The sequence below is a fragment of the Pezoporus wallicus genome, unplaced genomic scaffold (assembly GCF_028554395.1).
Source record: "Pezoporus wallicus isolate ANWC-B61680 ecotype Strahan unplaced genomic scaffold, APGP_CSIRO_Pwel_v1 contig_6354, whole genome shotgun sequence".
Lineage (NCBI taxonomy): Eukaryota > Metazoa > Chordata > Aves > Psittaciformes > Psittacidae > Pezoporus > Pezoporus wallicus.
This window is the reverse complement of record NW_026638688.1, coordinates 1-26,144: the sequence shown is the minus strand read 5'-3', so window position 1 is coordinate 26,144 and position 26,144 is coordinate 1. Positions and strand designations below refer to the sequence as shown.

Below are 26,144 nucleotides of genomic sequence, written 5' to 3'. Positions count from 1 at the left end.
TGGCATTTCCTCCACAATTTTTATTTTAAATTACAAAGGATGTTGCATACATTGATGAATCCGTATCTGAATAGAAGTGCTAGGGATGGGGGGTGACAGAGTAAACAAAGTCAAGAGTTTAATTGTGCCTCTTTGAAAAAAAATAACTGCACAACTATTAACCAACATTTAACATTGCAACTCTTTAACAGATCATGCTTTTAACAAGGTAAATTTATTTGCTAACAGAGACAAGACTTTCAGTAAGTGTTTCTGAGCTCCAGTTGGAAGTTGATTATAGAATAGCAAGGACAGCATTACAATCATGACCCCAAGCACAGGCAGAATAGGATGCCATGTTTTGTTTTCAAATGCTTTTATCTTTTTACCTGTCAACCACCTACACCTGCACGTGTCATCAGCCTTCAGAGTTCACCCAACCACAAATACGGAGCAACAAATTTTACTTGGACATGATGTTCTGCAAGGACCGGTGATTCCAATCAGAATGTATGAATCTGCATCATTATAAGAAACATTAGTAAAAATTAAGTGTTGCTACTAGGTTTTGCTTCTTAATCAGAAGATTTTGGTAGGGCAGAACATGCTCTTGCCAGTAACAAATCCAATCCAGATTTCCTCACAGCAGCTAGTTAACTCACCCAAATTTGATTTACACCCAACTGCAAAATATTCTTAAGAAGTCTGAACATGACTGATGTGCTCTAAAAAGCTTGGAGGTGGTTTGGTTTTCTTTTTTAATGGGAAAAAGAAGAAAGTGTGGCTTAAAATAGCTCTGGCTCCACTTTTAGCTCCACAGCTCATTAGAAAGACAATAAATGCATAGTCAGTATTTGCTCTTGTGGAAGTTCATGAATGTCTAAGAGGCTGAGGATTATAATTCAGTGCGCACACACACCTTCTTATCATGCTAGAAGCATTAGGGGAAAAAACATGGCATATTGTGAAATGTAAATTGTAGAAGGTTAGAGACATTTTTGTATGCTGCAAAGAAGATACAACCTAAAAGTGCCATCTTTCATTAATGACACTGAAGAATCCCAATTTATATTGGGAGATATTAAAGAGTGGTGTTTTCTCAACATACTAATGCCCTTAATACAGTTACACAAAGAATCAGTCACTGAAGCAGTAACTGTTTGAAATGTACTTCACACAATCCCTGGGGTAAGCAAAATAAACCTCAGCTATGTGCAAGGCTGTGTCAATAAGCCAAGACTACATCTAGCAGCACACTTAACTAGATGATTCCAACTGAAGCCTCCGACTCGAAAAGAAAATCATGATTAGATGCATCCTTGAAATTCAGGTCTCAAGGCCAAAACCAGATCCTAACATTCACGGTACATAATTGGGTTATGCCTCAACAGACGTTCAGGAAGACTTGCAAGCACGTTTGAGGAACAGAATTGCATCTACTATTTCTGCTGAAGGCAACTTGTATACAACCCTTTGAAATTCTCCTGATAAAGTCTTTTAGAGCTTTAAAAAAATAGCTATGTTTAAATGATTTATCGAGAAGAAAAGCACATCCAGTCTATTTTGTGAATAAGCTACATGTCTTATTAATGAAGGCAAATATCAGATAAATATTGGGGGAGGGGACTTTCTAAAATAAAATCAAAACTGACACCACTGTATTTCAGAAGTATCTGGTTGCTTCTAGATGAGTCAAAATACCCTTTACCCATTTTAAGTTTTTTGTTTGTTTCCTTTAAAAAACACTTTTTCCTGGCCCTTTCAGTATGGAAAAAACATCTATCTATAAAGATTAGGAACTCAACACAGCGGAGCCCAACTCTCACATCAGCTTTACAGCAATGCAACTTCATCAAATCACAATGATTTCAACTGGTATGGTAAGAAAATCCAGCCCATCCACACGTAAACATAGCTTTAGTAGTAAGTCTCTCTCATCCAAAAAGAAGTACTCACCAGGTATCAGTGTATGTGTTCAATAAACCATAAAAGGAAGCGTTAGCAAAAACGGCTTCGGGCTAAAAAAACACCCTTCACGAGCACCCCCACATTTTGCAAGGCCGTTCAAAAACTGGTCTCCCATAGAAATAGAAAAGGACTACTACTGAGAGAAACTGAAATCAGATCTATCCAGACTTTCTTCAGGATGCTTTTATGAGTTCTGATTCAATTTCAGAAGGGTTAGGTTTGAGGAGTTCAGAGGGAATGAAAAACATTTAGTTCTAGATGTACAAGTAAGGCACAATATAAAGCCACATCATCATCTGTTATGAAGGAAGTAGGAAAGGACAAGAATCATACATGGTACAGTAGAACAAGCAGTCCATCAATTCAAAGTGTGGCACCTAAGTTCAGACTGACGAGATCTCAACAAGAGCAGTTATGACAGCATGCTTTTAATATGGAAACAAATTCTAGAGAATCCAGTGTATCAGAAAAAGGAAGAGCTTTTGTTTATATTAAATCAAAAATATATAATTGCTTTTGGATATAGGATTAAAAGTGAATACTCACAATGCCTACACTCAAAAACAAACAAAAAATCCAGGACTTCATTAAGATCCACATACCATGTATGAACACTGAACATCTTTAGAAAATGGTCTTCTCTAAAGATCATCCAAAAATGCATGCCACAATTGCCAAAAAACAGAACATGTACATTTGTTGGTTTTTATACCCTTATAAGATTTTTGTTTGTGATAAGTATACACTAAATGTATATATTTTAATGACACTAGAGGAAGCAGATTGTTACTGGCATTAAAGTACAACCATTTCTAGACGGTTTAAATGCCACAGAGTCCCCTGGTTAAAATGTAAAGCTGCACAGCTTGCCTATGTCACCTTTATGATAAAGTTAAACCAGCAAAAGGTCTTATCTTTACTCTACATTTTACTGCCAGGTTTTATTTATATCAAGTATCGCTGCAGCATTCTGACCAGCCCAGAGTTAGCAGCAAGTGGCAGGAATCATATAAAACGCAGTTTTCTTTTTTTTTGCTTTTTTCTCCTTTTTTTCTTTTTTGTATTTTTTTTTAAACAAAGTGCTTTTCTAAGATATACATACATATAAATAGTTACAAAATAAAGTGTCAACATTAAAAAGCTCAACTATTTAAAAGCTTTTAACTTAAAATAATACATAGAAAACACGAAATGCAAAGGTATGGAACTCACTAAAGATTCAAAGACTACTTTGAAATGCTAGACCAAAATCATATTCTGGTTTTCAGACAAAAATAAAAAGCTATAAAGTTGTATTTGCCCAGTACTTCTGAGCAGTAAAAAAGGGGCTTTTTTAATACCTTGTCAGTTTAATTTGTCACAGAAGTTTTCACCTGATTGCAAAACTGCTCTCAACATTTAGAAATACTGCCTTGCCTACACTGTTTGGATATAGTGTAAGGAACTCTCATATCTGAGCAGTGCGGCAACACCATTCATCAGAAAGGAACAACAGTATTCAAATCTTGGTACAGACATGGCCTTAACTTCACAAGAGACATTCTTTGTCGGGGTTTTATGGGCCGTATGTATCTCCAGAATAACTGCAACATCAGCAATAATTACAATAGGAATACATCTGACCCACTGTGTAAAGCAGCAGCCAACTCTCACCTCACCTTGACAACAACGACGACAACAACAACAACAACAAAAACACCTGAAACAAAACCACCCACATTCCACTCAGATTTTGCAAGTCTTAAGTGGATTTACAAAGTTTTGCCTAAATTGCCCTGGGTATTTGTTTAGTCTCTTGTAGGAAAAACTTTCTCTACAGCTCAGTAGTGGTATTTTGGCCTCCTCCTCCCTTTTGAGTCTTCCAAAATATTTAGACATAAAGTAAGCTGTGTGCACGCTCACAAGTATGTGGCAGGAGTGCCACCTTCATCGGCCACTCTTACTGCGCTATTACCGATCCAGACTTTGTTTTTATAGTACTAGCTTGGATATAAAAATAATCTACTTATAAACAAAAAGGAATCACAGTACAATACAAACTCAGACAAACTAGAAATGAAGTGGAGAAATTCCCCAAAGGGAGCGGGGAAAAAGCCTTCATGGACTTTGCATTTTTCTTTTCAGCAGCTACATTTGAAAATATTTGGTATTTCTATTTTCAGTAAACAGTGTTTTGTCATCTTTAAATAGGGAGAGAAAGAACAGGGAGGAAAAGGAAGGGGGTCCATGAAACCAGAGAATGATCTTGCCTTGAGATAAAGGACTTTCTCATCAAAGGCTAAAGCTTTTAATCTGTACGTTAACACTGACTACAAAGCCAAGTCTTATTAGCAGAAGAGCAAATAAGAACTGTGTGTTAATATTCCTCAATCATAGAAACTACTGAATCAACAAGAATAAGTCACATAGAAGTTTGAAGAAGCTAGTTTCGAAATACCTGTACAAAAATATAAAAGTCTATAAATTTCTTTTTGTTTCGTTTTGTTTGAAGCCTGTGTTGATCCTTGGAAACATCACATGCATAATAATACATCAACTGGAAAAGTGGCAACTAAGGAATTAGATATCTGTAGCTCTTTTTTTCTCTTTACATATATACATGTTACAATAAAAATAATTTTATTTTGGTTGTTTGGTGGAAGTATACTACAACAAGCTAAATAATCTTTTTCTTTTTAAATTCTCAAAGTTGAAAACTATTTTACCAATAGCTTACTAAAATCCAAATATATTAAAATCTCCTACAGTAAGTGCAGAGAAAAAAGATTTAAAGACTCCGAGATGGCCACCAACTTATCTACCATGGAAGCGAACTACAAGAACAGCAAAATAATATCGTTATGTATGAATGCTCCTTCTGTAGATAATTGGACCCAAACAAAAAAATTCACAGTTCAGTAAGATCCCTAACCCTGACCTTTAAATTTTTTTCTTTTTTTTTCATGTGTTTTTACATTCAGTACAGTATCATATAAGCTGTGCAAAACTTTACTTAGACTGGCAGTTCGCCATATCAGTTGCATTTGTCTTTGGTACAAAAATAAACAATCGCATTAATGTGCAAGTATTTGTTTTCTTCCGGCCAAAGTACCGAAATTGAGTTTTCTAGAGCCATCTTTTATACAATACATAGACTCTGTGGCATATATCTACATTTTCAACATATTCCTATATACATTCAAAAAATTGTAAGAGCTGGAACAAATACATTAAAACCTATAATCTTACCATCTATACATCTTGGTTTTTCCCCTCAGGGTTTTCTTCATACAAAACTTTACCAGCTTATACTGATAGCTCTCCCCCCAAAATACAAGGCACAAAGAATATACTTTTTTTCTCTTGCTTGCACAGACATTTAAATACTCTATTAAGCTCAGAAAATTAAAGTCTTCTATGGCACACTAGCTCTATTGCCATGTGTGCTATGTACAAGTTAATGGTTGCAAAGAAAGCTTACTGGTTTGTAAGAAGAACAAATGAAAATCCAATTATTAAAAAAAAAACACCAAAACAAAAAAAAAAGGAACAAAAACCTCCCTAAATTGACAGCTTTACCAGAAAAACGCTTCCTCTCATTTTACTTGGAGCATAAACCTGTCAGAATATCTGGCATATGCTAACATTTTTTACTAGCAACCCCATGTTTTTGCTTCTAAATCAAAAGTGATATATTCTGGTCCTAAAGAACTTAATTTTCAAAAGAATCCTCATCTCTGTATTTAAGTTTAAAGCAGCTTTGAAACTACCTGGTTTATGGTCCAAAAATGCTATTAAGCATTTTATATCATGCTTTGATTTGGTTTACTACTTTGTTATTGAAAACCAATGGAACCTAATTGTAAGTGCGTACGTAATGCTAAACTGACATGCAGACCAGAATGCAATTTACAATGAAGTAATTGACAACACAGGTAGAATCTGACCGATGAGAACAGCTGAAGTCGTGTCTTTAAACTTTTGACATCAGTATTCATAGCCCTACAAGGCCACCGGTGGGGTCTCCTTCTGCAGTCTTCTCTAAAACTTGATTCACAAATTCTGATGTCTGTCCAGCTACAGGCAGTCCTAAGAAAGGGTAAGAAAATGTGCTGTAAGGGTGCTACTCACGGCATGTACTCATGCATTCCTATATGTGATACAAAGCCAATGAATGCTTTGGTTAGTAACCAACAAAAGGCACAAATAACTGAAATCAGGAAGCTGCTTTTTCTTCTCTATTCCAGAAATAGCAATCTAAAGTATCATAGACTATTTGTCTCTTCACATACATGCAAATACATTAAGTTTACATCTTACCAAGAGTGTCTTTAATAAGTATGTTCAATTTTTGTTCCATGTTGACTCCTCTATCATCTTTAGGTACCTGCATCCGGTTAACTATTTCTTGTTTAATGGAGTTGATCACAAACAGTAAATTATCTGCAAAGAAGAAAACCTGGATTAGATTTACAGCACATCCCTCCTGGAGGAAAAGAGATCCACAGTTCTCCACACACTACTATCTGAAAGTGCCAAAGGTGTCACATCACACTTACTGTAAAACTAAGATGCAATAATTTACATCTGTAAACATATTTTCACAAAGATTTATATGACTCTATGACATTACACATATACATTTACATAATTTACATCTGTAAAGTAGCTCAACACTGCAGGTAACCCAATCTACATATACTTCATGGAGTGAGTGGTTTTGTACCAACAAAACTGTTTGGTTTGTACCAACCCTGTTTTCTCTGTAAACTGCCAGGTATGACCGAAGTTACATGATGGCAAAACACAGACTTGTCTGAACAAAAGAAAAATTAAGATGTGAAGAGTTGTATTTACCATATTCCGTGTTGAGACCCCAGAGTTTTACTTTATTGGCTTCATACTGGGCTTTCTTTTTTAGTCTACAAGCCCTATAGTAAGAAGAGGGGAAGAATTAGAACACTAACAAAAATTCCAGAATACTAAGAGCATCTGTTTGCCATACGAACTTATCAACCAGCACTCCTAGAGCTGTGACGTACAAAATCATCTATCTACTCACTCAGCTTCACTGAAAGCACTCTGCTACCTGTATTTGCTTACACTTCACACTAGTGGATTTTATCACTGTATCAATCATTTGCCTTGCAGCTAAGCAAGCCAGCTTCCAGTGGAAACACATTATTTAGGAAACAGGCAAATTACATCTCCAAAGTGCCAGTCTCCCTGCTTTTTGGTAACTTGGTAATTATCCCATTGCAGGAACTGCCATGATGAAGCAGGATCTCTTGAGCCAAAAATTAGTTAGATCTTAATTGTACAGTTGCAGTAATCAAAATTTACTCATCCGTGTAGCATTATCTAATACATACCTGGAAGCCAGCTTGTTTTTTTCTTTTCTTGACCTTGGTCTGGCAGTTAAGGGAAGTTCACTGACTGGCGTCAGGTCACTGATCACCTTATTCAGTTTCCTCAGTTCATTACCAATCTGTAGAAGTTTTCTGGGGTTGGGAGTCAGATCTTCTACATCAGTCCTCCGTGACTTCTTTGCTGCATATTTTCCTGTTTTAAATATGCAGGAAATTGAGTTGGGAAGTGACACAATACATACACAAACCTGTGGAAAAACATTCTTAAATACGTAGTTTTTTGGGTGCAGCTGAAGTTCCTTTGTTCATTGCAAGAGAATGCACTGGAATCATGTGATCCCTATGGCCTTTCACAATGGAAAGAACATTTCCAGACAAACTGCTCTGTACAATTCATATTGTATCCAGATCAGATAAGAGAAAATACTGCTGGACAAGCTACTGGATGTCACAGACAGTATTCACACACAACTCTGCTGAAGAACATATGTCACAAGTTCAAATGCAGTTGTTTTGCCCCAACTGTAACTTGCTAACTTACATGTTCAGCCAATATATCCTCTTGCAGACTCAGGTTATGAAATGCCTCAATAATCTTATTGCTAAAGTTCTGTACTAAGAAATAGTGTTGAGGCCTGGTATTGAAATGATCTTCAGTGATACTGAGCTTAAATGATCCACACAAAGGTTAGTTAACCCCTTCTGTGTGTATCTGAATCTATTTAAGGCCTGGTTTTCCTACAGAAATACAAGTATTCAAGACCAAATCTTTATTTCTTAAGATTCTCTGCCACTCCTGTGTGTCTTTTTCTAGCGACTGATCCTAAAAATCTCTTCCATATGCACCTGACTTAAAGGTCACTTGCTCCTCCAAGTATCTGGTGGGACTGAGTCCTCAAGGCACGTCTGGCTATTTGTATAGATATAAGCCTTCAGAAGAAGGAGTAGTAACATGACTTTAGGTACTGATATTTCACTACAAGATAAATAAGAATATAAAAACTATGGAGACTTTAAAAAAATCCCAAGTTTTATTCCCTGAATAGATCTACAAGTAACAGCAACAAAAAAATCCTTTGGTTGAACAGAAGGTAAACTGCCACGTTAAAGACAGTAATTTACAACTGTAAGGGAATGTTAACATTACAACCAGGAAAGCTGCTTTCATTTTCTCCTTCAAAGCCAAAATCAAATGGAGCAGCCTACCAAAGAGGTCCTGTGACAAAAAAGCAAACATTACTCCTAAGAGTGGTTTGTTCTGGGTGATATTAGTCATGTCTGTGGTTAGCAAATTGCTAATCAAAAAGTTACGGGAATAAAACACAGTTATTAGACCAATTGGTTCAAGTTTCTAAGGGGGTATTTTAAAGAAATAGTTTATTCACAGAAGAGTAACTGCTTCACTGTGCTGCATTCACATAGGTAGGAGAAACAAGTAGGGAGGAGCAAAAAGAGACAGTCATGCCTTATTGCTTGTCCTTTGGGTCATACTGCGGTTAACATGAATTTTGCATTTCAGATCACTTCCAGCTTACTTCTAACTCAAGCAAGACTTAAACTAACAGCTATGAGGAACAAATCCCAGTCAAGCGACCCTCCCAATATGTTTACAGTATTGTACTGAGAAAATTGCCAACTTTTGGGGTTTCCACTGAAAGCCCTTGGAAGTTACAATTTTCAATTCATTGACCTTCCTGTGAAGAAACCACACTGAAAGTTACTACTGTATGTTAACTGTACCTTCCTTGGACACTTTGCAGAGCTCTGCTAATCGAGCAACAGACTTCCAGTGTTTTAATGATTTATTTTCATGGCCAAAATACAACTTCTCAGCAATTGCAAGTATGGGAGTTGGGCTACTGAAGGTGTCAGAACGAAAGACGTTCACTTGTAACTAGGACTCTATTCTTACCATCATGGAGACCATTCTTCTGATACATGTTACTTGGTAATGTATCTCGATTCCACTCAGATGGCCTCAGCATTCTTTCTTGCTGCAATGGTGTTAGTTGCTCACTGTACTCCCAGAAATATCTTCGCTTGCCTCTTTTCCGGGAGGATATTGCAGTCATTTCTTTTAAATCCTCCACAGAATCATTTTCATACCCTAAAAGGATGCATTGCATTGTTTATATAAAGTTGACAAAACTGTTTCTAGCCCTTTAACTGTGGACTGAGTATTCAAGTTAAAAGCAAAACCACATACAAGGCCTGTTTTACATTATCTAACAGACTTGGTTTTCATCATCGGGTATTTGCCTTAAATCCAGAGACAGACATTGAGCCAGTGATGTTGCTTCATTAGTTGAAAAGAGACAAATTATTTATGCATTGAAAGGCCCTTTATGTTCTCTGACCCCTTAAGCTCTATTGCTGTTCTCCCCCACAATCCCACCACTGCAGAGTACAGACAACAGCTGTTGGAGAGTGTTCTTCCATTTTAATTAATCTCTAATCAAAAAGTATGGAAGAGAAGCAGATAATAAAGATGAATTAGCAAACGACTAATAAAGAAAGCAAAATTATTCAATCATAGAATATTCTGAGTTGGAAGGGACCTATTAGGCTTATTAAGCCCAACTCCTGCTCTTCCTTGAGTCTGAATACTTTTGGGAAATAAATCAGATCACCCCTCTCTGTCAGACTAGAGAAAGGGGGCTGTGTTATCAGGACAATGACCTAAAGCCTTTAAGAAAAGACCATCTAAATTGAAGGTATCTGGACACAAGCTGTTCAATCTCTTCCTCACCTCTTTAAGTGGGATGAAATGATCCACAGTAAAGCTACACGAAACTTTAGAGGTACATTATGACGCATCTGATATGATGCACTGGTCATGAAACGCATGGACACTGCAATGCCACTATCCACACTGCATAAATATTATACCATAATTATGTAAACACAAACCACAGCTTTTAAAATCCAATGTGAGTTTCAGAAAATAAAGGCAATGTATATTAAGGTTAAGAAACCTCAAATCATTGCATCACCTTGTGCGCTAAAATCCTATATAATAGTTTACGTTAAAAAAAAACACATACACCGATGAAGCTTAAAAACAAGGTTAAAGCCAACCACTGAAGGGACTGTAAGTGTAACAAGCCTTGACCCCTGCCTTCGTCCTTTAACAGTAGGACAAAGAAGACTTTCTTCTTTTTAAAACAGACCGTTCAATTAGTATGTTTGCACTTGAAAAAACAGTTGAAAGAGAAAAAACAAACTTTCTTGCTTTGGTCCGACTCTCGCCTCATAACCAAAAGTATGATTAAAAGTTAGGTGCCCAGAAGGATGAAACCAGCTCTAAAGTTCTGTTTCTAATAATTTCATCAACTCCCTCACTTTGATTCTCTAGTTTAGTAAAAAGGCAGCATTTTAAAAGCAAATCAAACAATGAAGCATGGTTTATGAAACATTTTTTCTTGTACAGCCAAAATGATTATGACAATTTACATTCAATATAGTTTCAAATACCATAAATATTTCTACTGTATTTCCATTTTACTCAAATGCTGTTTGACATAAGTATCAAAACTCTTAAAACCCCCAGTTACTTTCCACTTGAAAAAACATGTCAAGCTATGTAACTTATTTATATAGATGTGTATAAATTTAGCCCATCTTCATAACACAGAATTAAGCCAACTGATGAAAACAAATCTCTTGAAAAGCTGATGTGTACAAATGTACAAGGTTAAACCCAAGACTTCCTGTTTGCTTATTTAAGCTATAATTAAGTTAGCAAGTTAAATTACGTTGACTTAATGCGTCCTGCCTTGCAACACTAACATTGACCTGCTATAATTTTAAAGTTACATAGAATAATCTAGTTCTTGTATGTACCTTTCAAGCCCTTCATTATTCCCTCCTAAAAGTCTTTGTTCACATCTCTTACTATGGTTTTAGGTTTAAATTCACAAGGGTTAAATTAAGTAAAACAGAGAACAGAACAGACACAACTTCTGCATCTTACCACATTAAAAGCAAAAATAGCCCCACCAAAACTAAACCAGAAAAACCTTTCTCTTTAGCACTTAGTCATACTGACTTGTGTCAAACTACTTATGAGTCTTTTTCCTCCAGCTGATGGTCCAGGTGCTCAGAATAGATGCAACGCAGCTTCTTTAAACAATCCCCGTGTCTCTACACACACTTTTGCCTTTTCTTCTCCAGTGCTACTGAAAACTGAATCAGTTGCTGCATCTCCCATTTCTGCAATCTTTTGACTTCTTGAGGGGAGAAGCAGTCATTTATAAATATTTCTATTAAATGAGGTAGGTAAAATATACCAGTAATGGAAAGAAAAGTTTAACTATTAGAAAAGGCCTGGGCTGATAATTCACATAAAAATTACCTTTGCAGATGACCAAAACTGCTAAATTGGTATCATCATGATAATAAAAAAGTCTATTCCCCAAACTTGCTTGACAGCCAGCTATTTCTCCAAGTCCTGAAGTTCACTGTCTCCTCAGACAACACTAATACTTTAAGAATGCACTTCATGGACTCCAAAAACATATTCAAAGAAGAATAAACAAAAGCCAACTGTGCATAAAATACATCAGAGAGGCAGCAGTAACTAAGAGTTTTTGTCCTTTCAGTGAATTAAGTCTAAATTTATCAACTGATTTTGGTTTCAGCACTATGGAAGGTTAAATCTTCCTGTGCCATGCCTATTTTTAGAAACTTTATCCACGGTGTTTACCTTTACTCTAAAGGTAAAAAAACAACACAAAGTACAAGAGTGACATAATTAAAACAGCTGAAGACATTACCTTCTAATAGAATCAAAATATATGGTGAAACTTTTAGTATCACCTTACTCCAGGTGAATAGCTTCATTTCAAGTCCTAGCAAGCTGGTATAAGCCAAGTTCCTCTGTTACTGCATGATGTAGATGTATTTAGAAAGAGAGCTTGGCAGTAAAATCTGAACAAGTGACAAACAGTTAATGTAATTCCACCAACTGAAATCCAGCCTTTTAATACGACATCTCTTTCTCAAGGTTACCAGGCTTCCTGTGCAACGTGCCTCCGTGGGCTGCAAAGCACTCTGCAGCACAGCAATCATTACAGAGCTCTAATAGCTATTCAAAGCCCCAAAAAGTAGAGGGAGTTGAACTCAGAAGAAGGGAGGAAGGGGTTTTAAAATGCTAACAAAAATGTGTAATGTACATGTAAAAATAACACAAAGGGTATAATGCTTAATAAGTTTAATGCCAACTCAGGAAAGCTACTTAGAAAATAATTTAATCTGAGAGTTCATTATGACAAACAGTGACAAGCTTTAGGGAAGCTGCTGTTCTTAAAAAAGGCAAAATTTCAGCTGCTTTCCCCCCTGAAGTTACATATTGCCAAATGTCTGAATACCTTAATTCTTATGCTCCAAAACAAAGCATTTATAACACTTTCTACAATGAAACTAATACTTGGTTACAGTCCTGTCCCTTTCCCTTTATATTTTCTTTTCACACAACATTACCGCTTTGTTACCTTCTAGGTGAAGGTTAGTTCTTATTTCTGTTGTTAAGGCTCCATTTCTACATGCAGAAGAGAGGATTTCAGTATCCTTTGAAGACCCACTAAGTGTTACTGCTGAAAACCACCAAGAAATGGTTCAATTAGTTTCAGTAGTAGGTATTCTCTGGATTCTGCGGAAAACTATACCTACAGTAGGACTTAAGTAATGATGAAATTATTTCACTCAGGCTATGGTTTCATACCAGCTATCAACAGGCACAAGTCTAGATAAATTCAAAGCAACAAGCACTAGAAAGCTCCACACTTCCCATCATTAAGCCACAAAAAAAAAAAGAAGATAAAAACTACAGGGAGTTGTCCTACAACCTTAGGCTACAACCCAGGTTTCCTGTATTCTCTGCTATTATTTTTGTGCATGACCACAGCTTACAGAGTTTTTCTTGAAATAGGGCAATATAGAGACCTTGTCTAGTTTTTGTTAACTGTATTTTGCAAACACTTAGAAAATCTGGGATGGAAGTTCCTAATTTAAGGTCAGTGTTGCTCATCTGTAACAATACAGCATTCAAAAGCATTCTTTCCCACTTGGCAGACAAATCCAGTAACCTCTGTGTTAACAAAACCTGACACTGCTGGTACCTGGTTCTGAGAAAGTATCGCTGATGTCATCATCTTTATCATCCTCATAATCTTCTTCCTCATCATCATTTTCAGAGAGCTCATGCTCACTGCCGAATCCTTCATCATGGTCCTCATCTTCAATATCATCCTCATCATCCTCATCTTCCTCAGGGTCTCCTTTGGCTGACTGTTCACCCAAACTGTCTGTTACAAAAAGAGAATAGTTGTGCTCTTCTTTCTTCTGTGAAGAATCTGATACCGATGTGCTGGCAGAAAGACTGCTCTCCCCAACAATGAGCCCTGGGGTTTCCTGGGGTGGGCTGAGGAGCAGTTCTTGAGTCTCTTTAAAAGGCAAAATAGGAGTTGTACTGTGACTGTGCGGGGACTCTATTCCTTTTCTTTCTTGTCTCTTTGCTACAGCACCACAATAGCAGGTGTTTTCCTTTGCTGCATCAGTATGTGTCTGGCTCAGCACTGGTCTGCTCTGTGGTAAAGGATTGATCTTTACTTTTGCCTTTTTGACATAGTCTTTACATTCAACATGAATGTTAACCTTTTCGTTATTGTACACATTGGTCTTCACCATGATTTGTGTACTGGAAGCAGGCTGAGTTGCAGGTTTGCTTGCCTTCTGAACACAGTCTGACAAAGGTGCCTCAGCCTGAACATTCTTGGAGGAACAGACTGGGGCTGCTGCCCTGGTTGCAATTTTTTTCCCAGGTAACAAAGGATTTAAAGGGTTTTGTTTTACACTAAAGAGCAAATCAGGGTAATAGAGTGAATCAGAAACAGGCTGGGAGTCCTCACTGTTAAGCTGAGCCAGTGTTGGTGTTTTGCTTATCACCTCTTCATCTTGGTATGGGCTTGAAAAGTCATCAAGGCCCAGGTAATCCACCTCTTTTGTTCCCCAGATGTCACAGCTGGTTAATTTAGTGTACTTCGTTAAGTCTTCACAGTAGGTGTCCCACTGCTCCCATTTTGAGGTGAGAGCAGCTTCTTTGTCCAGGATGTCTGTAAAAGACTCCAAGTTCTCAAGGTCTTTGCAGTCCTCCATTGAAAGTAAGTTGTCTCTGGAGCTTTGCTGATAGTCCATTTCTCTGTCCTGTGCATAATAAGACAAGTTAAACATTATTACAAAAAAAAAGCATCAATCATCTCTGTCCTCTACTTAATCTAGTACGGTGAGTTGAATTCCAGTGAAGCGCAAAGCAGTGCTAACATATGAAGATACCTCAACTTCACTTTTAAAAAGCTACTGAAAGATTCTTTTGAGGGTCAGAGTGAAGTCTAGCTTCAATGCTTCAGCAGCAGATCCTTCTGAAGAGATTGCAAAAGATACAAGCCAATTGCTGCTGGCTTCTTTTTCTGCTATTGCAAATTCCTCTGGCCATCAGGAACTAGACTAGTACAAATATCCATGAAAGGCATCACGGGCAAGCTGTTCTAGTCTCTATTAACCTAGGTCAATCTCTGCTGTGTGTTTAACAAAATATGCTGAAGTTTACCAATCCCTGGAAAAGCTCATTCTAACATGGTCAATTAACAACCATGAGCTACTGATATAGGGAAGAAAGAAAAGAAAAAGGTTGCTAGTATAAGTATCTCATGAGTAAATTTTTATTCTCCTTCCCCTGCACTCACAGCTTGGGTGAACTAGCACATAACTGCTCTCACAGAAAATACTGTAAGGAAGAGTCTCAAGCGCCATGACTAAGGTCAACACAGCTCTATTTGAGACTTATCAAGCCTCTCCTGACGGCCAGCTTTAACAAGCACTTATTGAGGAAGCATGACATTAGTTGGACAAGCAGTTAGGCTCTCCCCTCATCAGCAGCTAGCAATAATGAATAATCTTCTAGCATTCTTGAACAAATACCCCTTTATTACTACACAAACTCAAGGTATTAATGAAGGAGAGGAAGTTATATAGACACACAGAAAGATGACCTACCAGTTCATACATGAAGTCTGGATCTGAACTGCTTGCCAAGAGATCTGTGCTCATCAGAGTCTGCTCTGAAAACACATGGCTCCGAAAGGCATCCCCAAAAGGAGGGTCCATTCCACTCACACTGGGCTGCAACAGAATTGATACTGACATTTGAAGCATGATATAAAAAGCCGTAATATTTTCTTCAACAAAACACAGACAGCATTGCCATTTCATCCAAGACTCTGACCTTGTGCTATACTTGCAACTGGAAGGTTTTTACCTTCCAGATAAGCATGTCATTTCTCAGAGCAAGAGAATGCTTTAAGAGCAGCTAACAACACGCGGCTCTTTAATCAAAGGACACATTTGTATTCATCATATAGCTGCAAGACCATTGCTCATTCATTCTTTTTTGTGGGTTTGAAATTCTCATGCATTTGCCAAGTTTAGGGATCTGTTAGCATTCGTAGAAGAGGAGAGAGAGTACTGGCAAGATGTGCGAGTATCAATAGGCACTACACGCTTGCAGGGCCTTGACCCTAGTACAAGCTATTTTGTACTAAAACAGCATTGACTGTAAAACCATTGGAACTCATAACATTTCCACCTGAGGTTGTAAAAAAAGTAAGATTTATTTCAACTCAATCAAGAGTGTTGTACCTCTTGAGAGCAAAGTGGAACTTTGCAAACAAACATTATACAGGATGACTGGGCATGCAGGGAATGGGCAGCAAGGCTTTCTGCTACATTGAATTCCAGACCTCTTTCTCTTCTAGACACACTCGCCCCGAGGGTTGGGAAGAGAGAAACACTGTTCTGCAGAAAGTCATTTGGTGTGCTGATGTGTGAATCACTGCAGTAATAAAAGGCTGCTCTCCAGGCATCCACCCTCATCAAGGCAACAACTTCGCTCAGTCTTGCTGTGTGAACAAACACAGCACGAAGAGCACAGCTTCCAAGCATAGACACTAATGGGATCCTAAAAAGTGTACACCATTTAATCTCTTCTAAATTCTGCCTTCTAATGCCAGTCAAATTTGCTCTTAAACTTTCTTCCCACCCCCCCCCCCTTTTTTCCCTGTAAATAAGGAAGCAAAATTATGTCCAGAAGCAAGTAAAACCGTAACCGACTTACCTGAGGCATTTCCAAGCCCAGATTCCCCAAATCCAATTCCAAACTTCTTGGTTTATTCACTTGTAGATTCCTTTCCAGCTTTACTTCAGTCTCAGTGAGTTTACACAATCCATGTAATGAAATTTTTCCTTAGGGTAACTTCAGTTCACCCTGATGGAGCTCTTTTATTTGTAGACTTCTGTGTAGAATAAACACAGCAAACCCCCAAGGAGGTAAGTAAGCCTTCACCAAAAAGGTACTGCTTAAAACCAGCCAAAGTGAAGTAAAGACAAAAATTTCCCCTGAAAAGTGGTTATTCCTCATGCTGGAATGTGTAGCAATTTTCTTCTCTTGCCACCTTTCATCGAATGAAAAGCCACAGATGCTACAGAACAGAGCTCCTGCAAAACCCTTTTTGGCTGAGTTACATTTTGTTGCCTTTTTTCCTCCATGCGGAGACCAGGAGCTCTATAGACACATGAAAAGAAAAGCCTGCCTAATTGGAAATAATGACTAGCACACTGCTGGGTGTTCAGGAGAGAAACAATCTTTATGACTAATAGAACAGAGCCAATAAATGCTAAAAATGTCTCAGGCAAACGTCTCGCAATTTCAGAATAATTTCAGAGCAGGCACTAATACTGTTTCGGCGATATCTCCTCCTCTTAAGAGATGAATCCTTCCAGCATCAGATAAGATTCTATCAATCACTCACACAGCAACATCTAGTGGCAGAGGATTACAGCAAGCGTGCTCCCCGGCCAGCGGCAGAGGAAGGGGAGAGACAGACCTCCCCGACAGAACAAAGTGAAAATTGTGTCAAATTCAGAGTTGCCTAATAATGAGCTCTTCACGATTCTTCTCGATTGATTTCAAGTAAGGTGCATGTTGAAATTGGTCCAATTTACCTATCAGTAATTTTACCAGTTTAGTAGTTTCTACAGACCTGCTGCTACTTCAGATGAATATCTAAAGACTCTTCCAAGTTTTGTATCTTTGCATTTTTAGCAACATTAAGGAAAAACTGAACTGTAGAAAAGCAAGCGCCTTAGCACAAACATCAGTAACTGTATCTACACTAAAGCATAACAGAAGACTCATGAGTAATAGGAAGTAAAAAAGAACAATGTTATACCAAATGCAGTAATAAAAAAATCATCCATGGTATCAAACCTTAGTATGTAATGTAACTACACTGTCTTCAAGGCTGCTGCTTGCTTACTCTCTTGCCTGCCTGCATAAACCCTACCCTTATATAAAGTCTCTTTAACATAAAAGCAGCATTAGAGGAGCATAATCAAACCCCTGAACCATCACACTTGTACAGTTCTTCAGCATTATCACTTGTGCTGGTTTTGTCTGGGGTAGAGTTAATTCTCATCATAGTAGCTAGTAAGGGGCTATGGTTTGGATTTGTGATGGAAACAGCGTTGATAACACAAGGATCTTCTAGTTACTGATGAGCAGCACTTAAACAGAGCCAAGGCCTTTTCTGATCCTACACCTCCAGCGAGCAGGCTGGGGGGTGTGCAATAACTGAAGGGACCCCAGCTGATCCAGTGGATATTCCATGACACATGGCATCATGCTCAACACACAAATCTGGTGGAAGAAGGAGGAAGGGAAAATGTTGGGAGTGGCAGCCTTTGTCTTTGCACGTCACCATTACATGTGATAGAGCCCTGCTTTCCTTGAGGTGGCTGAACACCCGCCTTGGATAGGAAATGGTGAATGAATTCCTTGGTTTGCTTTGCTTGTGTGTGTGGCTTTTGCTTTACTTATTAAAGTGTCTTTATCTCAACTCACAAGTCTTCCAACTTTTGCCCTTCCAATGCTCTTCCCCATCCATCTGTGAGGGAAGTGAGCAAGTGCCTGGGGTGCTGCACAGTGGCTGGTTGGGGTTAAATTGTGACATCAGTTAAAACAGATTTCCTTCTTTGAGCTCTTCACTCAGCATTGCTCCTAAGTCAGACTTTGTGCAGTCTGCTCAGGCTACTTATTCTCCTGCTTTGAAAAACAAATAGTAAAGTAAAAGTGCTCTCCTACAGCAAAGCTACGCTCAGAACCCTCCTCCCACCAGCACATGACAGCATCCCCGTGATTATTCCTACTTTCAGATAGTATCTCAGCTATTTTGTTAAATATAGGCTGAATAGCAACGCCTCAACATATATACCATCAGACTGTGGTAAAAACAGACATTATGCAAAAAAGACTTTACTTACCAAAGCAAAACATAAAGAACCACAGTTACAAGTGCAGTTATACGCAAGCTGTCAGTAAAACCATGCTACCACTGCCAAAGCAAGCCACTCCTTGTAGGGCCCTGTGTCAAGTAAGAGCCAGTTCCTTCTGAGAACATTTTCTTTCCACTCTAAGACTTCCAGGGAGCGCTATTCACTTATCTTGAAGTGACATTTAAAGTTATGTTTCTGTCTCAGTGCAATGTGCTTCAACAATTCACATCCCCTTTCACCCAGCAAAAGCCACAACACAGCAGAACTAGTCCTTCCTCTGCTGTTCAATGTGGCATGAATGACTTACTTTTCAACATGGCCTGATCTAGGAGAAAGGGCCTGTTCTTTGACACAAATAAATGCTGTCCTCATATGCAAAGAAAGAGGCAAGAAAGAGATAATCTTTAATACCAGTCTATACCCTAGTAGTATCTTACTCTCTTTCCATGTACAGTGAGAGAGATTGATGCCTTTTTTCAATAGAATATCAGATTAATACTTTGATGTCAACACCAGAACAGCACCACCACCATCTGCAACCAGAGACTGTGGAAGTTCTGCCACTGCATGGTATAAAGGGGCAAGAAAGGAGATGTTTGCTTCTCCTTTACCAATTACCCTTTACTATGTTTTTGCTAAACATGAACCTGAAGCCACTCCACTGCGTTTCATACACAACTAGGAAAGGTGTGGTGGTGAAACTTACTGTACTGACACTGATTTCATCAACAACCGACTGACACTTCCAAGTGTCAGGACGAGGGAGCTTCTGGATCATTTATAAACCCTCAAAACAGGCATTAAATGTTCAAAATGCTTTTAATGTCTTAAAGACTGGAGTAATCTTTTAGCTATAAACTTACAGCACCATCTAAGAATGACAGTGTATTCCTCCCAGGTCAAAACAGTGTATCAGCTAATCTAACTGTTCCCGTAATTCTCTTTAGATTTCATTCTTGACATTTTCTAATATTAATATTTAAATGTGTTTTGAATCCCATTAGGATCTATTCAAGTATTTTACAGCATAAGATCTTTCTTGGTAGCTCTACGGATGAAGGAAACTCATTGAGTCCATAAAAAGAAAGACTCGGGAAGCTGCACAATCTAGGCATGCTTCATGCTCCCTGCAAAGCAGACCTACTTCCAACTGCTTTCTTAATTCCCGAGGATCATCAAGTTCTTCATTAAAAGCCTCCCAGTGTTCACACTTAGCTACCAGTATTTTTTCATGCAATGGTAAATAAAGATGTATGGTAGAAATCAATGACATATGGAAGCACAGATGTAAAATCTGAACTTGCTGTGAAGGAAAATAACTTTGTATACTGCAGTTCAAGTCCCATTTCTACAGAATTTATCATTATTGCCACTCTCAGCTCAAGACTGAGTTAGAACAGAACAAGTACAGTTGTTATCTATAATGAATACAGATTTGAATGAACTGAAAGATCTACGGCAGACCTCAAGAATAGCAGATTGAGAATTCCTGAAGATAAATACAGCAGAAATTTCTACTTCAGGACAATTTTCATTGATGCCTTACATCAGCACTTCCCAAACGAGGAGACACAGAGGTGAAATCCTGTAGCTACTTCACAAGAACAGTAGCTGGAATACGCAGCCGCAGGCACTGGGCAGGGTGCCACCCGCCTTTTGGCAGCAGCCTGCAGTGAAATCAGATTAAGGTGATTAAGGAGCCAGTCCCTGGGTTTGCTTCTGTGTTTGCAGATTCTTGAGTGACAGCAGTGCAAAGCTGTGCTCCCAGGAGAAGGCTTGCTCCTTCACTGGGCGTGAGGAAGGCAAGACATCTCAGGAACTGCTGTGGTTCTAATATTTAAGAATCTGGGGTACTGATGGAGGCATGCGTATACACGCTGGTTAAAATCCTCATCAGTAAGTAACCAAAACCTGTCCTATAGAGTTAATAATTCATTAATCTAATGACAAATCCTAATAAAAAACCCCACAACCCTCTGCATTTATATGTACTTTTTGAAAAATGCACATTTAGAATGGTTTAATAGTGCTCCCAAGACACCCAAGGAGACTGAACTTCAAACAATGTAATGGTGGGCTATTACATGACATCACTGATGCAGCAGTACGTTTAAACTGGCAGAGTAGTACCTAAACCCAAAAAATGCAACATTAAGGAGACACACGGCAGCTCCTGTGCCACCACCCCAGACCAGTAAAACCCGCTTCTGCCACAATTTATTATAAGCCCCCATAAGAGAAATCCAATCTTTCAGCTTGACAACCCTGAAAGTCTTCCTCAGTCACCTGCATGAATCACTTGTACTGTAGTTATAACTAAAGTTGCTATTTCGGTCTCAATTCAGATGTGCATTTTGTTCAATCTGAAAGGCACACAGAGCGTGGCTACACTGTTTTGCTGATTGTACAGTGCTTATTATCACAGCAGCTAAATGCCTGTTCTAAATACACTACATGAACAATTACACTTTTCATGATGGTGACTGCATTATGCAGCACAGTTTGTCCAAGTTACATTTTTGATGCAGATAAATAACCTGCAAGTCACCAGAGGCTGTCAATGCTAAACCTACAAGCTCAGGGTAAAACATTAAATACACCGAACTTTGAAATTTAGAGAACGCACTATGCCAGGTACTTTAAAAGAACTATTATGTGCTATGCAGTGTTTGCTTTATCTAGACATTTTACAAAGTACAGATAAAGATGCAAGACGTTCTCCTACACTTCTCTTAAAACTTTTTCCCCTTCCACAGTTTGTGCCAATTTGTCTCCTATTAGAGAACACAGTCTGCTCAGCGCAGTCTTCAAGCATAGAACCTACTTTTCTTAGTTTGGTTTCTGAGTGCAATGTTTTTTGTTTAGGTTTTTCCCCCTTCTTTTTACATGATTCTTCAATTATTAGCCAGATTACAAAAAATCGTTCACTTTTCTCCCCCACTACAATGGCACTAAGTTGTTTTTTTTTTTTTCTCCTAGCAGATGAGCAAAGACTCTCTTACAAAAAGTCATCTTCTGCTTCCACCCACCACAGCCTCATTCACCTGCTCATCCAAAGCAGCCATGTCCCTCTACCTTCGCAGTGATGTATTTGTATTAAAATACCAGCATAAGCATCCAAGACATGACGCCCTTTGCTTCCACTGTCGCGGAGCGCAAACAACAATCTGTTTAAGACGCTCAGATCCTAAGTCTGATGGAGCATTGCCAGTTAGAAGAACTAAAGATACAAAAACTGTTTCACTTCTTCTAAGCCTCTTCCCTTCAGGAGAGGGAAACTGCTACTTCACCGTCTTTGTCCCTTTTCCTCTGCTGACCTCCCCTTCCTGCCCAGTATTATTTTTCTAATCCTACTTGCCCACAGCAGACAGACTTCAAGATCTTTAAGTGATACCACTAAACAGAAGCTCTGGTCTCTGGTAATGGAGCCGATGAATTACAGCACTACATTCTCTGTTTGAGTTAATACCCCTACGTGTCAACGCCAGCTGCCCAACTTCGGAGGGTTATTCCACTTCAACACAACCGCATAAACAAATAGGCACATGCCAGTAACTGTTCAACATGCAAGATGATGAAGAACAAAAGTGATCCCTTTATCCCTTTTAACCCAACAAACATATTGCATCTACGTGTTTTATAACAATTATGCCCAGAAATAACAATAGAACCACAGAACAGTTTGGGCTGGAAAGGACCTTAAGATCATCCAGTTCCAAACCCCCTACCAGGAGCAGGGACACCTCACACTAAACCGTGTCGCCGAAGGCTCTGTCCAACCTGGCCTTGAATACTGGCAGGGACAGAGCATAATGTACTCCTATTAGAAGCAATCGCTTTTCTGTACATTCTGAAACAAAGACTGTGATTTTCTTAATGTTCTAGTGCCAGGAGTGGGATGTGCAGCATGTTAGAACTTGTTAGAACTATATGAACGTACTTCAAATCACTTAAAAAAACTTTTTACCGTGAAAATATGAGTTTTTATTAAAGTACCACTGTGAAGTTAAGAGAGTTGTTTGCACAAGACAATCAGCAGCAAGACTAAGATTCAGAATTTTCTTGAGCCAGGGATTTCCCCTGAAGCAGAATGCAGCCAAAGGAAACAGAAAACAAAAGCAAAACCAGACAGCCATTTAGCTGACAATCTCCAGCAATATTCTACATTCCTACAGGAAGGTTGTTTCTGTATTTTTTCTGACAGTGCAGATTCTTTCAGGGTAAGAAATAATTCTATAGTTCACAGGGGAAAAAAATCTCTTATGATGAAGGGAATGGTACAATCTAGCCTACTCTTCATCCCAGGTTATCAGCACAGCATGCTTCAAAACCAGCAACACATCAGAAAAACGCATCAGTCAAAATAGTCCAAAAAGCAAAATCAAACACTCCCCCCCAAAAAAAAACCCCAAACCCCAGCAGATTTCAAAACCAGAAGGGTTTGGGTTGTTTTTAATATAATTCTGTAAGCAGGGAAATGATCAGAGCAAGGTCTAAACCTTAAATCCACAATTTTCATAAAATTTTTGGCTTATCTTTCTAGCCAATGCTGACTTTCAAGCATTCTTACGCAGTGCCAAATACCTTTATCAAACTTCTATTTTAAACCACATTTTAATTAGGCTTCACAAACCACACGGCATGGACACGCAAGTCATGGAAATCTAAACCGGTTCCCTTATTTATACCATGCTATCAGTCTACTGGTCAGCCAGAAGCTTCTATTTATTCCCAATTAATTCCTGCTAATGCGGAAGGGACTTCAAACCTTTGTCCTTCAGAAAGCTCTTTGCCACTCTCATTAGTTAAAAAATAAAACCCAACATGGCAAGGATGGTCAACGGCTTAATGCCTCTGCTGAAGGTTTCTCTCATCAGTTAATACTCCCATCACAAAGCAATCCTTTCTTCGCTCAGGTAAACTACCAGCTACTACTGTATGGGGGTCCCTGAGTTATTATTCATGCTTCTAAAAAGTACTATCACTGAACACTGATATCTCTACAAAAAGCCTTGCCTGCTAAAGCAACCACCCAATATATTTGCTATAGAAAATCTGACTTCTCATTTAAGTTGCCAACAATAAAAATCAACCAAGTTTCTAAAGCACCCGTGTCTGCTCTTTATTATCCTTACTATGAACACATATGTGTAATAACAATAATTAACCCTCCCCACAAGTCTGCTTAAAAGCACTTGGTTAAGCGACCTTAGGAAAAGAGCCTTTTTATCAATGTCTTTACAATACTTTGAAGTGTTTGAAAGATGTCAGAATCGATGTTTTGCAGGTTACATGTGGCATGATTTCAACAAGCTATCCTTGAACAGCAACACCACAAAGACGATGCTTTCTTTAAACACGAAGGTAACATTTCAGCTGGCACAGCTGATGATTGAAACTGTTGGGTAGAGGCTTGGAAAATGCCATGTGTTTATACTGGAGTGTGACACAGTGAATTCTGGTCATTAAATTATCTTTGATATCTGATCAGTGACACCAGATGATGCCCTGTGGGCTGCGCTGGCCATGCTGCACGTTACAGGGATGAGATTTGGGCATGCCGGGAATACCATACGCATCATTATATGAAATAACGCCCAAGCCGTGGGCCTTCTGGATGGAGGGGAAATAAAGTTCAAGCTTGTCTCCTTGGTGACATGAGGGGCTTTGGGCAAGCTGCCCTGATTCAAACCAGGACTGAACTTCATCGAGACCCGGAAAGGTGTCCAAGACCCGTGCGGGGAGACACCAGAGACACACGGGAGACGGCCCGAGGAAGTTACCGGTGTTTTATAAGTAAAGTTTGTGGGAACCGTCTCACGGCAGGATCCTCCCCTCAAAGACGGGGAACGGGACCACCAGTGAGCGGCCATACTCGCCCCGGACTGTGCCGCGGCTGCCGGCCGGGATCGCCCGCTCTGCAGACCCCAGTGGCGCGACCCCCAGAAACAAGAGACCCCCTGAGGCACAGCGCTCCGTGGGGACGGTTCCGCGGGCACCCTCCTCAGCCAGCGGCGCCGCTCCGAGCCCCCCCGTTCCACCCGCGGGCAGGTACCGGGGGGGCGGCCCCCGCCCCTGACCCACTAACACACCTCCCAGCCAACATGGCCGCCCCGCCAGCCACCGCGGAGCGCAGCCTAGCCCGGCCACCGCCGCGCCGCGCCGCCCCGCCCTCCCCGCCCGCTCAGTGGCTCGCTCCCCAGCCACGCTCGCTCCCATTCGCCGCCGCCCCCGCCGCTCACCCGCCCAGCGGCCCTTTCAAGCTAGGGTGAGGCGACATGTAAACAAACCCCCTTCCGCCGCGCCGGGCCGGGCCGGCCGCGGGACCCCTTCCGCCGAGCGCCCGCCCGCCTGCGGGGCACTGAGAGCCAGCCCCGGCCTCCCCCACAGGGTCCCCGCGCAGCGAGAAGGGAGCGGAGGGCTCCCCCGCCCCGCTGCCCCCGCGGCCTCCCTCCGAACGGACCCCCTGCTGCCTGGGGAAGCCCCTTCTCAAGCGGCCGGGGCTGCCGCCAGCAGGGGAAGCTCTGCACCCCCCGTCCCAGGCAGTTACATAAAAGTAGTGTCAGAGCGGGGAGAGTCCTTCCCGCCGCCTTGCCCCGCCACTCGCACCGGCCCGGGACCCCTCTCCGCCTCCTCCCTACGGCCCGGGGCCGTCCCGCTGGACACCAACGCGCCTCAGGCAGGGAACCCCCCCGTTCCCACCAGCCACCCCCCGAGCACTCGAACAGGTCGAAAGCGGAGGAGGGGACTCCGAGCCTGAAAAGCAACAGAGCGCGGAACAGCCGAGCCCTTCTGCACCCGGCACCGTACGCCCGGGCAGACGAGCCGTCCCTCCACCCGCACAGCCAGCGCGACCGGTCTCCCCAGCGCTTTCGTCTCCCTGGCGCTGGTTGCGAGAGTCACTTTTCCTTGTGGAGGCACGGGCCGCTCCTTACGGACGGAGGTTGGAAGGGACACCGACAGGTCCCTGCTGAACCCGCGTCCCCCCGCAGCCCCTCACCGCGCCCTTAAACCACATCACTGCTGTCCCCCCCGGCGCGCCACCTCAGCCCCATGAGCCGGACACCCCCCGCGCACCACCGCTCTCCCGCAGCCCCAGCTGCCACACCCCCCAGCGCAGCCGAGCGGTGGGAACCGGGCACCATCCCCGCCGCCTGCCCCGGGGCGCCCCGCAGCCGGGCTGCCCCGGCCCTCCCCGCGCCCTGCAGCCCCCTGCCCTGCGCGCACCCGCTAACACCGCCTGCCCCCCCGCCGCGACGCCCCTCCGCCGCCTCCCCCCGCAGCGGGGCATTGGGCCGGCAGCCGCGTCCTCGCTGCGCCCCGCAGCACCCCCCTCCCGCCAGGCCGCGGCCGCCCCCCGCGTCCCGCACTCACCGCGCGGCCGGGGCTCAGCAGGGGGCGCCGCCCCGCGCGCTCGGGCCCGGACCCTCCATGCGGCTGCGGGTTTGTTTTGTTTATGTCCCT

The 26,144-nt window shown here is 40.9% G+C and overlaps 1 protein-coding gene across 4 annotated transcripts; it reads right to left on the bottom strand.

Annotated features, from left to right (window-relative positions):
- CREBRF (CREB3 regulatory factor) lies at nt 1-26,138 on the bottom strand. Of its 4 annotated transcripts, none has more exons than XM_057412079.1 (10): nt 26,055-26,138; nt 16,465-16,642; nt 15,348-15,473; nt 13,415-14,498; nt 12,788-12,889; nt 9,208-9,402; nt 7,299-7,488; nt 6,784-6,857; nt 6,247-6,369; nt 1-6,015 (listed from the first exon to the last, which is right to left on the bottom strand). In XM_057412079.1, exons 2-10 carry the CDS (start codon nt 16,471-16,473, stop codon nt 5,921-5,923), a joined length of 1,998 nt encoding a protein of 665 aa, XP_057268062.1. In that variant the 5' UTR covers nt 16,474-16,642; nt 26,055-26,138; the 3' UTR covers nt 1-5,920. The 4 variants fall into 4 exon arrangements, with proteins under 4 accessions (XP_057268062.1, XP_057268063.1, XP_057268064.1 ...); XM_057412080.1 differs by having other exon boundaries at nt 12,788-12,886; XM_057412081.1 differs by lacking the exon at nt 12,788-12,889.
- Between the last annotated feature and the right edge of the window lie 6 nt (nt 26,139-26,144).

Coding starts and splice junctions, on each gene's coding strand:
- CREBRF (XM_057412079.1), bottom strand. Junction 7,489..9,207: donor GAAGAATGGTCTCCATGATG/GTAAGAATAGAG, acceptor TATTTAAAACAG/GAAAATATGCAGCAAAGAAG. Junction 6,370..6,783: donor GGGTCTCAACACGGAATATG/GTAAATACAACT, acceptor TCTTCTTTGCAG/ATAATTTACTGTTTGTGATC.